Below are 15841 nucleotides of genomic sequence, written 5' to 3'. Positions count from 1 at the left end.
CTGACCATAACAGGAGCCCTCTATAACATATACCATTTACCAAGTCTTCTGATTAATATGGCTGTTTCCTTCCTACTAAAACACTCTTGGCAAGGCAGTGGTTATTTCGCTGTCACGGAGGCAATATCCCCTCTGTGTTCCCTTTTTTTTTTTTTTTTTTTTGAGACAGAGTCTTGCTCTGTCACCCAGGCTGGAGTACAATGGCGCGCTCTCGGCTCACTGCAAGCTCCGCCTCCCGGGTTCACGCCATTCTCCTGCCTCAGCCTCCTGAGTAGCTGGGACTACAGGTGCCCGCCACCATGCCTGGCTAATTTTTTGTATTTTCAGTAGACATGGGGTTTCACCATGTTAGCCAGGATGGTCTCGATCTCCTGACCTTGTGATCTGCCCACCTCGGCCTCCCAAAGTGCTGGGATTACAGGTGTGAGCCACTGCGCCTGGCCCCTCTGTGTTCTTTTGAGCATTCTTGCTGCTTTCTTTGCTTCCTGAGTTTATGCACATGCTTGGAGGAGGGCTGCCTCTCATCCCAGGAAACCCACATACAGATATTAGGCTTCCTCCACGCAGACAATCAGGGTATAGAAATATGGAGTGTTTAACCATCTGGTTTTCAGCAGGGAGGTGGAAATCAAAACCATTTGAGCAAATGAGTGTCCCAGAGGAAGTGGAATGAAGAATTGAGCTTCAGTGGCTGCTGAGACATAAGCCATCCATAGGGGATTTGGTTGAGGCCGACTATGTTATTTATAAAGAAACCGGCTCGTCCTCTGGCCCTGGCCACAGCAATCGAGGGAGGGGCACATTTTTGGCCCTTGAATGAACAATGTTTTTTCCTTCCTTTGTTGAGAGATCTAGGTCAGCCGTCCTTACTTATTGTTTAAAAAAAAGAAAAAACAAACCTCTCAGTAAATATTGGGAAGGTGAAGGGTGGAGGGGATGGTTTCCTGAGATTCCTTCCAACACTGAAGGGCTATACCTCACTAGTAAAAGCAAAAGGACCCTCACCCCCACCCTGTAACTTGTTGCTACCTGAAGGTGTCTGTCCGCTTGCCTACCTGTGTGCTCCTGTCGAGCAAGCCCAGCCTGCCCCGCCCTGGCCATTGGCCTTGCTGAGCTGCTGAGCTGCTTCTCTCAGTGCCCTGGAGGCGTTCACACCTGGCCTGAGATAAGTCTGCCCTTTTCGAAGGTGAGTACGGCTTCCTGGAATGTGTGGTATCCCAGCAAATAGCAAGATTAGAGGTGCCCATTTTGACTGGGAGCTGGACAGCTGCCCAAGTTCTAGAAAACCAACAGTGCTGAAACAACAATTGGCTCAGGGCCTCAGGGGAGCCGGCCTGGGAAACCATCTCCTGTCCCAGGACAAGAGAACTTTTGTTACAGATTTTTTAAAGATTTACTTCATTTATTATGTGTAGGTTGTTTTGACATTTTTAGGCAAAACCCATAAAGGTAATTAGAGTTAGATTTGTGTGATTATTTGGGTTTCATACCAATGTTAGAGTTATTACAGAGGTTGATATGGAGGTTCAACAAAGCATCATTCAAACGTGCTATGTGCCGCATAAAATGTCACGCCCTTGTGTCTGGAATTTACTGAAGGTCATTTGAGATGTAGTCAAATTCTTGAGCTCTCCATTTCCAGGGCATTGCAGACTCCCCCAAGTAGGTTTCTAGGTGGTCCAGCTGCTAATTCTGGCCCCGTAAGCTTGGGTGGTCTGAGAAGTGATCAAAGTGGTGCCTGTGCACCACAGCCACACCCCACTGGAAGACAAAAGAGAACCCTAGAACTGCCCAGGACTAGACCTTCAGAGGCTTAGGGGAGAAATGACTGTGCTGCACCTCCTTAACTGGCAGATGTCTGTCGCTGAGGGCACAGTTGAAGCTGACTTCGGTGTTTTCTTCATCCAGTAGTGGGTCCTTCAGGCTGTGTGCCAGGTACTGAGCTGGCGGCCTCGTCTTCTGTACCAACAGGTGTGTCCTCCTGTCTTTGTGAAGGGAAGGCACGTGCAGTGCCCTGGGACAGCCCCTCCTTCTTGGGGAGGAGCCGTCATCACAACAATCGTGTTCTGAGACTAGGAGCAACAGCCCTTAGTGTCTGTAATCCGCTGTTCTTCTCACCTTTATTTTGTTCCTTTGTTAGTGGTAATTAATTACCAAAGTGATCCAAGAGGCCATCTTATTTTAGGAGAAAGACAGGGCTGGAGACCAGTTTGCTGATAGTGACCCCAAACCAGAAAGTTCACTGGGCCCGCACCTCCAGGTAAGCCAGGAAAATTCTGGGCTGGTTTCTGGAGGAGTGATGTGACTTCCAGCTCTGTGGTTCTCAGACTTTGAGATTTTACGAGAAAAATTGCTGAGCGAATTTGGAGGACTGACTTAGATATCACTGTTCCAGACATTCCCAGTCCTATACTCATTGCTATTATTTCAGAAAAGATAAGACCTTTAATTCCAGAAAAGGGGGAGGACATAAGCTCAATAAAGTACAGTCCCATAAATTAATCAAATTCAGGGTTACGATCAGTTTATTATATTATTTTTATTTCTCTCAGTCTGATGGGCTGATTTGTCTTGAAGTCGGGTGGACAAATATTACCTGTGTTTGTGAGTCATAGCTCTGCGTGACTCAGCAGAGGTACAAATGAAGAAAAAAATCCAGTGAGATTTCTGAAGAGACAAATGAAAGGCTGCTTTTGCTTAGCACAAAAAAAAAAAAAAAAAGCTTGGATAGCTTTTTTAGCCAGAAACTGCTAGAGAGAGTCTTTGGGTTAAGAAAACTCTTCTTCCTTGAGTTAACCTAGAGTCCTCAGAGTGATGGCCTTAAACCCCTAAACCAGGAGGGGTCCTGTTGGCAGGCATTGCTTATATCCTTTCAGAGGACATAACTTTCAGAGTTTGTCCATTGGTGGGATTATTTGTCACAGACCCAACGGGGTGAAAGCTGAATAATTACCTGCCTACTACCAATTGCCTACCACATCTCTTGGTAGCATTTGAGTCATCAGAATTCGGGGTGGGGATTCCTCCCTCAATTCCGGAAAGGAATCCCGAACCACACCTTGACCTCACATTCCTGGTGGTAGGTTTGGTTTAGGAAAACAGAATATCTAGGTGAAGTTACATTTGTTTTGTGAAGACAAGAGAGACACTTCATTTTATGCAAGAGAGACTTCATTTTAGCCCCTGAATGCTTGGGGTTAAGAGGAAGCCAGTGATGTCCAGTCAACACCTGATGAACCTGAGACATTTTTTCCACCGGGCATTTAAGCAAGCTGTAGGTAAAATCAGAGAGAGGATTCTCAATTCATAAATTTGGAGGTTGGGATTTCTGTTGAATGCAAACTCCAGGTGTGAGGAAGGAAATTCAGACGTGTGCTATGATATGAATGAACCTGGAGGACATTACGCCCAGTGAAATAAGCCAGTCACAAAAAGACAAACACTGTATGATTTCACTTCTGTGAAGTGCCTCCAGTAGTCACAATTATAGACAGAAGTAGAATGGTAGCTTCCAAAGGCTGGAGGGAGAGAGGGAATGAGGAGTTATTGGTTAATGGCTACAGTTTCAGTTTTGCAAGATGAAAAGAGTTGTGGAGATAGATAGTGCTGAAGACTGCACAACAATGTGAATGTACTTAAAGCCACCGAACCATACACTTAAAATGGTTATAATGAGCCAGGCACAGTGGTGTGCACCTGTAATCCCAGCTACTTGGGAGGTTGAGATGGGAGGATCACTTGAGCCCAGGAGTTCAAGGCTGCCATGAGCTGTGATTGCACCACTGTGATCTAGCCTGGGTGACAGAGGGAGACCCTATCTCAAAAACAGGCAAACAAACAAACAAACAACCCAGTCTGAGCAACATAACAAGATCCTGTCTTTTAATAAAAACAGTTAAGATGGTAAATTTTGGCTGGGTGCGGTGGCTCAAGCCTGTAATCCCAGCACTTTGGGAGGCCGAGACGGGCGGATCACAAGGTCAGGAGATCAAGACCATCCTGGCTAACCCGATGAAACCCCGTCTCTACTAAAAAATACAAAAAACTAGCCGGGTGAGGTGGCGGGCGCCTGTGGTCCCAGCTACTTGGGAGGCTGAGGCAGGAGAATGGCGTAAACCCGGGAGGCGGAGCTTGCATTGAGCTGAGATCTGGCCACTGCACTCCAGCCTGGGCAACACAGCGAGACTCCATCTCAAAAAAAAAAAAAAAAAGATGGTAAATTTTATGTTATTTGTATTTTATGTTAGGTGTATTTATGTGTATTTTATCACAATTAAAAATAAAAATAAATCCAGGTGTGGGTGGTGACCATAGGGTAGGTGGCAAGCATTTAGAAGGTAGATGCAGTAGCTCACACTTGTAATCCCAGCACTTTGGGAGGTTGTGAAGGGAGGATTGCACGAGCTCAGGAGTTTGAAACTCGCCTGGGCAACATAGTGAGACCCCATCTCCACAAAATTTTAAAAATTTACAAATTAATGAAATTAAAAAAAAAAAAATTTACAAATTAGCTGAGTGTGGTGGAGGACTTGTAGTCCCAGCTACTTGGGAGGCTGAGGGCTGAGGTGGGAGGATTGCTTGAGCCTGGGAGGTTGAGGCTGCAGTGAGCTGTGATTGCACCACTACATTACAGCCTGGGAGACAAAGTTTTGAGACCCTGCTTCAAAAAACAAAAACAAAACCAACCAAACAAAAAACAAAAACAAAAACCATTCAGAGGTAGAACATTCTGAGAATGACAGAGTTGGGGTAGAGGGAGAGGCTGGGAGCCAGAAGCGTAAATCTGCCACTAAGGGAAATGACTGAGAGGCTGTAGAAGACAGTCAGGAAGAGAGGAGGGGTGGTCTTTTGGGGCACATAAGGGGAGCAGGTTTTGCAAAGGGGCTGGGGAGGGGCAATGGTCTAGATGTTGTGATGGGGGCTGAGGGGGACTCCCCTCCCACCTAGGCATAGGAGATGAGAGAAGGAGCTACACGGTTGAGAGGTGGCAGGAGAAATTGTCTTTGGGGGACATTCAAATGTTGGTTAAGACAACAGGCAAAGCAGAATCTGAGGAGAGACAGAATATCAAGATGCCCCAGGGCTGCTTGGGAGCAAAGTGGGGTGGTGGCTGTAGAGCCTTTGAAGTAATAGGGAATGTGAGTTCAGAAGAATCATGTGACTTTCTAGCCTCAATATTTGGGTGCCGGAGGTTTGAGCATGGGCATTTGAGGCTTGATGGGATGTGTCACAGTCCCTGGAAGCAGGATCAGAGCTTGGGCCTGGTGGTGTTCTGCTTCGAGGGTTAGCATTAGAGGGGACTTAGAGGTTGTGGTGAATTCTGTGGTCCTAGAGGGCTGGATACGAGCCTCCAGAGGGGCCACCACTCCCAATCCCATGCCCCTGCCAGACATCCCAACCTGAGCATGATGCCGTCTCCCAGTGAGCTCGGACATTCTCTTAGACCCTGCCACAACAAAATTCCTCAGAGAACCAAACTAGAAATCGATTTACCGGCCTTGACTTAGGACAACATACTCATTTCATGGACAAGGAAACTAAGGTTAAGAGAGGACACAGGCTGGGCGCGGTGGCTCACACCTGTAATCCCAGCACTTTGGGAGGCTGAGGCGGCAGATCACGAGGTCAGGAGATTGAGACCATCCTGGCTAACACGGTAAAACCTCGTCTCTACTAAAAATACAAAAAATTAACCAGGCATGGTGGTGGGCGCCTGTAGTCTCAGCTACTCGGGAGGCTGAGGCAGGAGAATAGTGTGAACCCGGGAGGCAAAACTTGCAGTGAGCCGAGATCGCACCACTGCACTCCAGCCCGGGCGACAGAGTGATACTCCGTCTCAAAAAAAAAAAAGAGGGGACAAATGATTGGTGCAAGCCAGGCCAGGGCCCACATTCCCATTTCCTGTTTTCCACACAGCTATGGAATGTCTGCTAACTCAGCACTTAAGTGGGGCACTGATGAAGGGCTGAGCACTGCCATGAACTGCTCTGAAAGGGTTAGCCATAGAGAAGCAGGTATGAAACAATTCGTGAGAGAAGAAAGGGTGGGAATGAGATAGGGAGGGAAAGAATGAGGAAGAAGTAAGCCACGTGGAAACCCAAGCAGACTCTATGCCTTCTGATTTCTACTGAAGCTGTAGAAAGGGCCAGGCAGGGCAACTACCTTTTCTTCCCCCTTCTCGGAGAGATCGGAGGCCCTGTGGCATGCAGGTGGACCAGTTTGGCCTCCAGTACCAGGTCACTCTGAAAAGGGGATTAAAAGTTAAGCACACTTGTCCGTTAATACTGGAGAAAACACTGACAATGGTCTGGACTGGGAGTAGCCAGTCGTGGCTGGAGACATGAAAACCATGGAATTAAATTCCAGAACTCTGATAGAAGCCTGTGTGACTTTGTGTGGTCTGAAAAGCTACTTTTTTTTTTTTTTTTTTTTTTTTCAATTTTTAAGAAGGACCCAAAATATAAGGACTTCAATGACAGGACAGCCATTCATCTTTCCGCATCTCATAGTGCTGTGGGATAATTAAGGAATCAGAGAGACTGAGGGGTTGAGGAGGATACTTATTTATTATTTAGGTGCACTGGCCCAGTCAGATTAACATCCAAAAAGACTGAGCCCTGAACAGAGTCCGGTTACCTTTTAAGCATTTTGTGGGATGTGGGGCGATCTCTGCAGGGGGAAGCATATTACAGATGCAAGAAACAAAGACAGTTATTCAATTAAGACATGCAGTACATAATTTACTCTTCAAGGAAAAAACATGTTTTACAACTTGAGTTTATCTGCCTAGTGACCTTGTAGCTGCACAGCTGGAGAAACAGGGTCTTCACAATGCCTGGGAAAGGGAGAGATAAGGCTCACTGGCCACAGACAAACAGGCAGTTAATTTTTAAAGGACTTCAGCTCTTTCTCTTCCTCAAGGGGAATTGGGTTTTCTTTTTTTTTTTGAGACGGAGTCTTGCTCTGTCGCCCAGGCTGGAGTGCAGTGGCCGGATCTCAGCTCACTGCAAGCTCCGCCTCCCGGGTTTGCGCCATTCTCCTGCCTCAGCCTCCCGAGTAGCTGGGACTACAGGCGCCTGCCACCTCGCCCGGCTGGTTTTTTGTATTTTTTAGTAGAGACGGGGTTTCACTGTGTTAGCCAGGATGGTCTCGATCTCCTGACCTCGTGATCCGCCCGTCTCGGCCTCCCAAAGTGCTGGGATTACAGGCTTGAGCCACCGCGCCCGGCCTAGGGTTTTCTTACATACAATGAGTTTTTGGTTACACGTTCTTGGATTTATTTTAATTCCTGTTCCAATAGAACTGGACCTGAGGCAGCTAGGAATAGGATGCATGTTTCTGACCCTGGCCAGGATCAGAAAGCAGGAAACCTCTCCTGAGGGTCTTCAGCAGTGGAAGAGGGCAATCAGGACAGGGACAGTGAGGAAACATTACATCGCTAAAAACAGCTACTTATGCGTATTCTATGCATGGTTGAAAATAAACAGCGCTGCGTCTGGAATGAATTTGTAAAGTCTTCTGTGCCTTCCAACTCTGAGTAGTCACTAGGTCTCTTGGATTTCTGAAAAGTCCTAGTCAGTGACAAGAAACATCCCTGTGTTTATCTAGTTTGATCCAAATCCTGTAGAACTCACCCCAGAGGTGCAGAGCCATAGGGAGTATAATATCTTGGAACCATCCTAATGCCTAATCCCTGGGGCTAGCTGGATCTGACCTCTCCCCCTCCATCCGATCTCTCTCTCTTCCATTCGCCTTCCAAATCCATTTGAGTTCAAATGTATCTGATTAAATAATCCCGGGGAAAACTGTAGAAAGCTCTAGGATACAGAATTTGGGGTCCAGGTACCCTGGAACAATCCTGGATTCCTTCGTATGCATTTGCAAACGCTAGGTACACTGTGTATCCCCATCCAGGGGTCATGCCTCACAGCTCCTTTCTTCTAAGGAACTAGAGGCTTCCAGTCTCATGCCCTGACCATGTGTTATAGGCTGAATTGCATCTCTTTCTCCTACAAATGTGTATGTTGAAATCCTTGCCCTTAGTACCTCAGATGTGACTGTATTTGGAGAGAAAGTCTTTAAACAGGCAATTGAGGGTGGGCCATAATCTAGTCTCACTGGTGTCCTTAAGAGGAGATGAGGACACAGATGTGTACAAAGGGAAGACCATGGAAGACACGGGAGAAGCCACCTGCAAGCCAAGGAGAGAGGCCTCAGAAGAAAGCAGCCCTGCCAATGACTTGATCCAGCTTCTAGAACTGTGAGGAAATGCATTTCTGTTGTTGAAGCCAGCCAGTATATGGTTCTTTGCTATGGAAGCCCTGGCAAACTCATACACCATGTGTCTTAGTGTGTTTGTGTTTCTGTAAAGGAATACATGAGGGGGTGGGGGTAATGTATAAAGAAAAGAGATCTTTTGGCTTTTTGCCAGGCTGTACAAGAAGCATGGTGCTGGCATCTGCTTCTGGTGAGGGCCTCAGGCTGCTTCCATCCTCAGGGGAAAGGGTAGGGGAGCTGGAGTGGGCAGGTCACATGGAGAGAGAGGAAGCAAGAGAGGGGGTGATGCCAGGCTCTTTTTAACAATCAGATCTTGTGGCAGCTAATATTAATAGAATGAGAACTCACTCATCACTGTGGGGATGGCCCCGAGCCATTCATGAGGGATCTACCGCCATGACCCAAACACCTCCCACCAGGCCCCACCTCCAGTATTGGGGATCAAATCTCAACATGAGGTTTATGGGAACAAATGTCCCAACTATAACACATGTCTAGGAATGTTTTGTTAAGTGGGCAAAAGGGCTATTAACCTGAAGGGGCTGAATGGAGCATTCTGTGGAAGGAGACAAGTCTTCCCTGACCCTCCTGATCTCCACTGAGTACTCTCGTGACATTCATCTCCTGGAGTTCGACGGACATTACTGGAATGTTCAGGAAGATAATGTGGAAAGGTCAGCATCAGAAGCATGCATCCTGGCTGGGCACGGTGGCTCATACCTGTAATCTAAGCACTTTGGGAGGCGGAGGCAGGCAGATCACCTGAGAATAAGGGTTTGAGACCAGCCTGGCCAACACAGAAACACTGTCTCTACTAATAATACAAAAATGAGCCAGGTGTGGTGGCAGGCGGCTGTAATCCCAGCTACTCAGGAGATCCAGACAATCCTGGCTAACACAGTGAAACCCTGTCTCTACTAAAAATACTAAAAATACAAAAAAATTAGCCAGGCGTGGTGGTGGGCGCCTATAGTCCCAGCTACTCGGGAGGCTGAGGCAGGAGAATGGTGTGAACCTGGGAAGCAGAGCTTGCAGTGAGCCAAGATCACGCCACTGCACTCCAGCCTGGGTGAGAGTGAGACTCCGTCTCATAAATAAATAAATAGGCCGGGCGCGGTGACTCACGCCTATAATCTCAGCACTTTGGGAGGCTGAGGCGGGTGGATCACAAGGTCAGGAGATCGAGACCATCTGGCGAACACGGTGAAACCCCATCTCTCCTAAAAATACAAAAAATTAGCCGGGTGTGGTGGCGGGTGCCTGTAGTCCCAGCTACTCGGGAGGCCAAGGCAGGAAAATGGTGTGAACCCAGGAGGCGGAGCTTGCAGTGAGCCGAGATCGCGCCCCTGCACTCCAGACTGGACGACAGAGCCAGACTCTGTCTCAAAAATAAATAAATAAAATGAAAACAAAAATATATAGCTTGTCAGACCACACAAAGTCACACAGGCTTATAACAGAGCTCAGGAATCTCCAGTCCTTTCCAGAGCAGGCACAGAGACACGTGGTCTTCAGCAGAGCCTATAGGGTACAGATGATTCACATAAGAAGTTTCAGGGCTGGACCTGGGGAGGAAGCCTGAGCCTGAGCTGGCTGTCCTGAGCCTGAGTAATCTAGCTGCCTTGTCGTCATCACATCTGGCTGCCATCCAATGCCAGGACACAGTAATGAGAGACTGAGCTTCCTTTGGGAGGGAGGAAACAGTTAAAATCTTGCAGCAGCTGCAGTCATCTAGGCGTGGTTCTCTTGTCTGACTTGGGCTGCACAGATCCTGGGCCAAGGGACAGAAGAAAGACAGCCCAGGAGCAGAGCCTCCCAGATGGCTGAATTGGATCTGATGGCTCCAGGGCCACTGCCCAGGGCCACTGCTCAGCCCCCAGCCCTTCTCAGCCCAGACTCTGTGTCGGCCAGCCCAGTGGAAGAAGAGGACATGGGCTCCTCAGAGAAGCTTGGTAGGGAGACAGAGGAACACGACAGCGACTCTGCAGAACAGGGGGATCCTGCTGGTGAGGGGAAGGAGGTCCTGTGTGACTTCTGCCTTGATGACACCAGAAGAGTGAAGGCGGTGAAGTCCTGTCTAACCTGCATGGTGAATTACTGTGAAGAGCACTTGCAGCCACATCAGGTGAACATGAAACTGCAAAGCCACCTGCTGACCGAGCCAGTGAAGGACCACAACTGGCGGTACTGCCCTGCCCACCACAGCCCACTGTCTGCCTTCTGCTGCCCTGATCAGCAGTGCATCTGCCAGGACTGTTGCCAGGAGCATAGTGGCCACACCATCGTCTCCCTGGATGCAGCCCGCAGGGATAAGGAGGTGAGTGCTTGGGGTCCATTCATCCATTTGGGAGAGGGTGGTGGGGGATGGTATGCCTGGCTGGCTGCAGCTGCTGGGTCTGCTGACACCACTACTATGCGCTGAGCATACCTGAAACAGACGTTAGTCTCTGCGTCTGCCTGCTGGGTCAGTGTAAATATACATTGCACTTGGTTTTGGAAACTGTGGAGTAGGTTGCTCTGTCCCCATCTCTGTCCCACTGTCTCTGTGCGATCTCTGTCTGTGTCGCTGTCTCCTCCTGCTTGCTAGTTTCCTGCTGTGCCTTATACAGCTTTTGGTGATGTGTGTTTGGGTGGAGGGCGCAGAAGTTGTGGGGCTTAGGACGGTGATATGTCCCTCTGGCTGGATCTGCATGGCACATTCATTGTCAATTAATGAAATAAAACTTTGGCAGAAATTCAAGAGAAAACAACAACTCTTTCTCCTAGTTTCTCCTTTTCTCTCAACCCCAAACAAGAGACCAGTAGAACGGGCCCCTCTGGAGATAACAGGAAATCTAAGAGCTTGAAAAGTGCTAAGATAGCAGAGAATGTGAAACTTAGGTCCAGATATAATGTCACAGGTGGCTGAGGGAAAATAAAAGTTCCTCACCAGATGGAGGTATCAGGAGAGACTAAGAAACATTGTGCTCATAGCCTGTCATTTTTATTTCCATCAGATAAGGAAACTGTTTCTAGAACAACTCGTTTTTCTTTGCCCTAAAGCTAGATTCTGGAGAAGTTCCTGGAAATTGGCTTGGCACTTTATATGCTTTTTTTCTTCTACTTTGACTTTCAGCGAACACTTTTAGTTTTCAGTCGGGAAGTGTAGTTGACGTTTGTCCCACATTTCTTACATTCATCATCAAGGAAGTTCTCTGTTGACACTGCATGCAGATGGCAGACCCATGGCCATTTCTTGGCAAATGTTCCCTGGCATCAAAGGAAAGAGGTTTCTGGGAAAGGGGGTCTACTTGCCAGGGCCCCTCCTCTCTGCCAATCCCTAGACATCGATTTTAGCTGGTGCTAGTGGGATTGTTCTGGAAACCTCTGTATTCCAGATGCCAATGAGTCACCGTTTCCGGCCCGGGAAGCCACTTGCCAAACTGTTTCCAGCGTTTCCAGGGTAGGGAGTGTCCCATCTGGAGGACAGGTAGATCAAAGGACAAAGCTCCATAGAGTTGAGGAAAACAGCCTTCATTAAGTATTGCCATGTGCTAAATGCTTTTTGTGGATTTTCTCACCCAATCTTCAAATAACTATGAAGTCATCTCGTATCCTCATTATCTCCACCACACTTGTCCAAGCTCATAGTCGACTAAGTCACAGAGTGAGGAATGGAAGCCTCTGGGAAGCCATCCTACTGGAGAGACATGAAGAAAGGACACAAAAATCACAACATTATACTCTTTTTTTTGCACCAAAACCTGCCACACATATACAAGAATTTTATTATTTTTAACTGGAAAAGTGATGCATGAAGATGTTAAACAATAATCTCCACCAGCTGGGTGTGGTGGCTCATGCCTGTAATCCCAGCACTTTGGGAGGCTGAGGCGGGCGGATCGTGAGGTCAGGAGATCGAGACCATCCTGGCTAACACAGTGAAACTCCGTCTCTACTAAAAATACAAAAAATTAGCTGGGCGTGGTGGCACATACCTGTAGTCCCAGCTACTAGGGAGGCTGACGTAGGAGAATCACTTGAACCCGGGAGGCAGAGGTTGCAGTGAGCCAATATCAGGCCACTGCACTGCAGCCTGGTGACAGAGGGAGACTCTGTCTCAAATAATAATAATAATAGCAATCTCCACCAAACAGTGCAATCGAATTTACTAGGAAAGGAGGGTCCCCAGTCCATCCCAGATCACCAAACCTCCCTCTTCTCCTCGAAGACTAATACTGTCTACACTTTCTTGTTTCCTTGCAGAAATGTTCTATGCCTGTACCAACAGAGATACAATGTAAAATTTAAATATAGGGCACCTAATGTATTACAGAGACGTTGCGTAATTGCAATTCCGAGCAGGAGGAGTTGTGTAGAGCACACGCAGAACTCTGAATTCAGACATCCTAGGAGATAAATGTATAAGGTAAAATGAGGACAACTGAGGAATGGGCTTGAGGGCAGTTGGGGGCTGAGAAGCAACATGGCTTTAGGTACAGTGCTAAAGCCCCATTCCCCAGACCCCTCTGCTTTCTGGTCTGCTTAAAAGAACTCTTGTCCTTCCCATCCTGTGTCCTTGTTTTCAGCTCGGAGAGCAAGTTTACTCTGTAAGTGTAGCCACACTCTAGGTGGCTTGTCCAAATCTTAGAAGCCAAAAGGTTTCTTGCAAGGAGCCCAGGAGACCAGCCTAGAAGACACAGTACGTTGACGAGGCTAAAGCCTCCACCAGGATGATTTTGAAAGTCATCAGACATAACTAAGGCTCCGGGAGCCCAATAGTCCTTTCAGCTAGCCCAGGCTTGCTGGAGTTACTCGCTGAAGGTCACTCTTTGGGTCGTATGAAGGGCTAATTACTCAGGCAGTCATCCTGTGTATAGGAAACTGCAAACAGCAGGGTCAGCCATGAAGACACAAAGTGGCTGAGATCCTGCTTAGGGTCCACAGAACCACTCATTTCTCAGTTAACCAAGTGAGCCCTTTCTGAAGTTCCTATGGTTTCTAGCCACATTAGTGGGCAGACACTGTGTGCTTTGAGAAGTGGGTGTTCTTTGATTGTCTTTTCTCTCCTGTTGAGCTTCCAGAGCCCAGCTATTTTTCATGGGGACCTCAGCACTTCCTTTGACCCAGCCCAGCATCTCCAGGCCCCTTTGGGTTGTTTTTTTTTTTTTTTTTTGAGACGGAGTCTTGCTCTGTCGCCCAGGCTGGAGTGCAGTGGCATGATCTCTGCTCACTGCAAGCTCCGCCTCCCGGGTTCATGCTATTCTCCTGCCTCAGCCTCCCCAGTAACTGGGACTACAGGAGCCTGCCACCACGCCTGACTAATTTTTTGTATATTTAGTAGAGACGGGGTTTCACTGTGTTAGCCAGGACGGTCTCGATCTCCTGACCTGGTGTTCCGCCCACCTCTGCCTCCCAAAGTGCTGGGATTACAGGCGTGAGCCACCGTGCCCAGCCGCCCCTTTGGTTTTAAGAGCAGCTGGTCTTGCCTGCTGGCTGCCAAGTCTTCTCACCTTCTCTGAATCTCAGGCTTGCTATGTGGAAATGAGATCGTGTGTGTGTGTGAGTGTGTGTGTGTGTGTGTGTGTGTGTATAGGAAATCTGGACTCCTTCTATGACTGCCTTTCCTGTTTGTTCTGATCCATGAAGCAGGTATGGTTCTTTCGTGTTCCTCAGCCATATCAAATGTTACTAAGTGCTTCCTATCACTAAGTGCTGGGCTGCACTGTCTCGCCTCCAGGAGCTTGGACTCTAATCAGGAAGCCAAGACACACACCCTAACTCCACGGGGTACCAAGAGGCTGGCACAGTGCAGTTACTGCACCTTTGGAGCCAACCCTGGGAGCGAGGTCAGGGCAGGTTCCTAAAGCAGGAAGACCTGAGCTGAGCCTTGTCCTAGATCTTTGGAGAGCATTAATGCCAGGCCATGACACCGAACCTCCGCATCAGTCCCAGAAAGTTCAGGGCTGGATGCTGACTGCGGACACAGTCTCCATGGTGAGCAGGAGCCAAGTATCTAGAGCCAAAAGTATCCATGCTCATTTGGGGAGCAGTTAACTGGCATCACTCACAGCCTGTTTGCTGGCAGCCGAAAGGTGGATGATATGTGTATGTGGCCACTTGGGAAAGGAATTACTTGGGCTGGGAGCAGTGGCTCACACCTGTAATCCCAGCACTTTTGGAGGCCGAGGCAGGTGGATCGCCTGAGGTCAGGAGTTCAAGACCAGCCTGACTAACATGGTGAAACCTTGTCTCTACTGAAAAAATACAAAAATTAGGCCGGACACGGTGGCTCACACCTATAATCCCAGCACTCTGGGAGGCCGAGGCAGGCGGATCACGAGGCCAGGAGATCGAGACCATCCTGGCTAACACGGTGAAACCCCGTCTCTACTAAAAATACAAAAAATTAGCCGGGCATGGTGGCAGGTGCCTGTAGTCCCAGCTACTTGGGAGGCTGAGGCAGGAGAATGGCATGAACCCGGGAGGCAGAGCTTGCAGTGAGCTGAGATCACACCACTGCACTCCAGCCTGAGAGACAGAGTGAGACTCTGTCTCAAATAATAATAATAATAATAATAATAATATTAAGTATTCACATAGTTCAGAGAACTACTGGAAAAGAAAGCCATGAAGGCATCATTTAGTTAGAATCCAGCCCTCTGAGATGCTGAAAGCTAAGGTATGATAATGTCTGCAACTTACTTTTATATTGTTGGCCCCTCTCTCCCAAAAGGTAAATATGACAAATATTACAAATTTTTGAGTGGGCATGGTGGCTCATGCCTGCGATTCCAGCACTTTGGTAGGCCGAGGTGGGCAGAACACGAGGTCAGGAGATCGAGACCATCCTGGCCAACATAGTGAAACCCCGTCTCTAATAAATACAAAAAAAATTAGCCAAGCGTGGTGGTGCATGCCTGTAGTCCCAGCTACTTGGGAGGCTGAGGCAGGAGAATTGTTCGAATCAGGGAGTCGGAGGTGCAGGGAGCCAAGATCGTGCCACAGCACTCCAGCCTGGCAACAGAGTAAGACTCCATCTCAAAAATTAAAAAAATAAAAAATAAAAAGAAGAAGAAGATAATATATTGTCATTTGCAGTTGATAAGACTGTCTACATAGAAAAACGAACTATTGGCCAGGCACGGTGGCTCACGCCTGTAATCCCAGCACTTTGGGAGGCCGAGGCGGTTGGATCATGAGGCCAGGAGATCGAGACCATCCTGGCTAACATGGTGAATCCCCATCTCTACTAAAAATATGAAAAACTAGCCGGGCATGGTGGTGGGCGCCTATAGTCCCAGCTACTGGGGAGGCTGAGGCAGGAGAATGGCATGAACCCGGGATGCGGAGCTTGCAGTGAGCTGAAATTGCGCTGCTGCGCTCTAGCCTGGGCGACAGAGTGAGACTCCGTCTGAAAAAAAAAATATTAGCTGGGCACAGTGGCGGGTGCCTGTAATCCCAGCTACTCAGGAGGCTGAGGCAGGAGAATCGCTTGAACCTGGGAGGCAGAGGTTGCAGTGAGCTGAGATTGTGCCATTGTGCTCCAGCCTGGGTGACAGCAAGACTCCATCTCAAAAAAAAA

At 48.2% G+C, this 15841-nt stretch overlaps 1 protein-coding gene across 10 annotated transcripts in view; it reads left to right on the top strand.

The window, feature by feature from the left end:
• Positions 1-15841, top strand: part of TRIM16 (tripartite motif containing 16) — a 54500-nt gene that overhangs the window by 22609 nt on the left and 16050 nt on the right. For 3 of the 10 annotated variants that reach the window (XM_025361111.1, XM_025361112.1, XM_025361110.1), the window contains one exon: positions 9765-10594. The exons of the other annotated variants lie outside the window; for them this stretch is intronic. In XM_025361111.1, coding sequence (XP_025216896.1) covers positions 10097-10594 — 498 coding nt within the window. In that variant the 5' untranslated portion in view covers positions 9765-10096. The remainder of the gene's footprint in view (positions 1-9764; positions 10595-15841) is intronic. 10 annotated transcript variants of the gene reach the window in all.

This window comes from Theropithecus gelada, chromosome 16 (assembly GCF_003255815.1).
Source record: "Theropithecus gelada isolate Dixy chromosome 16, Tgel_1.0, whole genome shotgun sequence".
Classification (NCBI taxonomy): Eukaryota; Metazoa; Chordata; class Mammalia; order Primates; family Cercopithecidae; genus Theropithecus; species Theropithecus gelada.
This window is presented reverse-complemented; position numbering and strand designations above follow the sequence as displayed.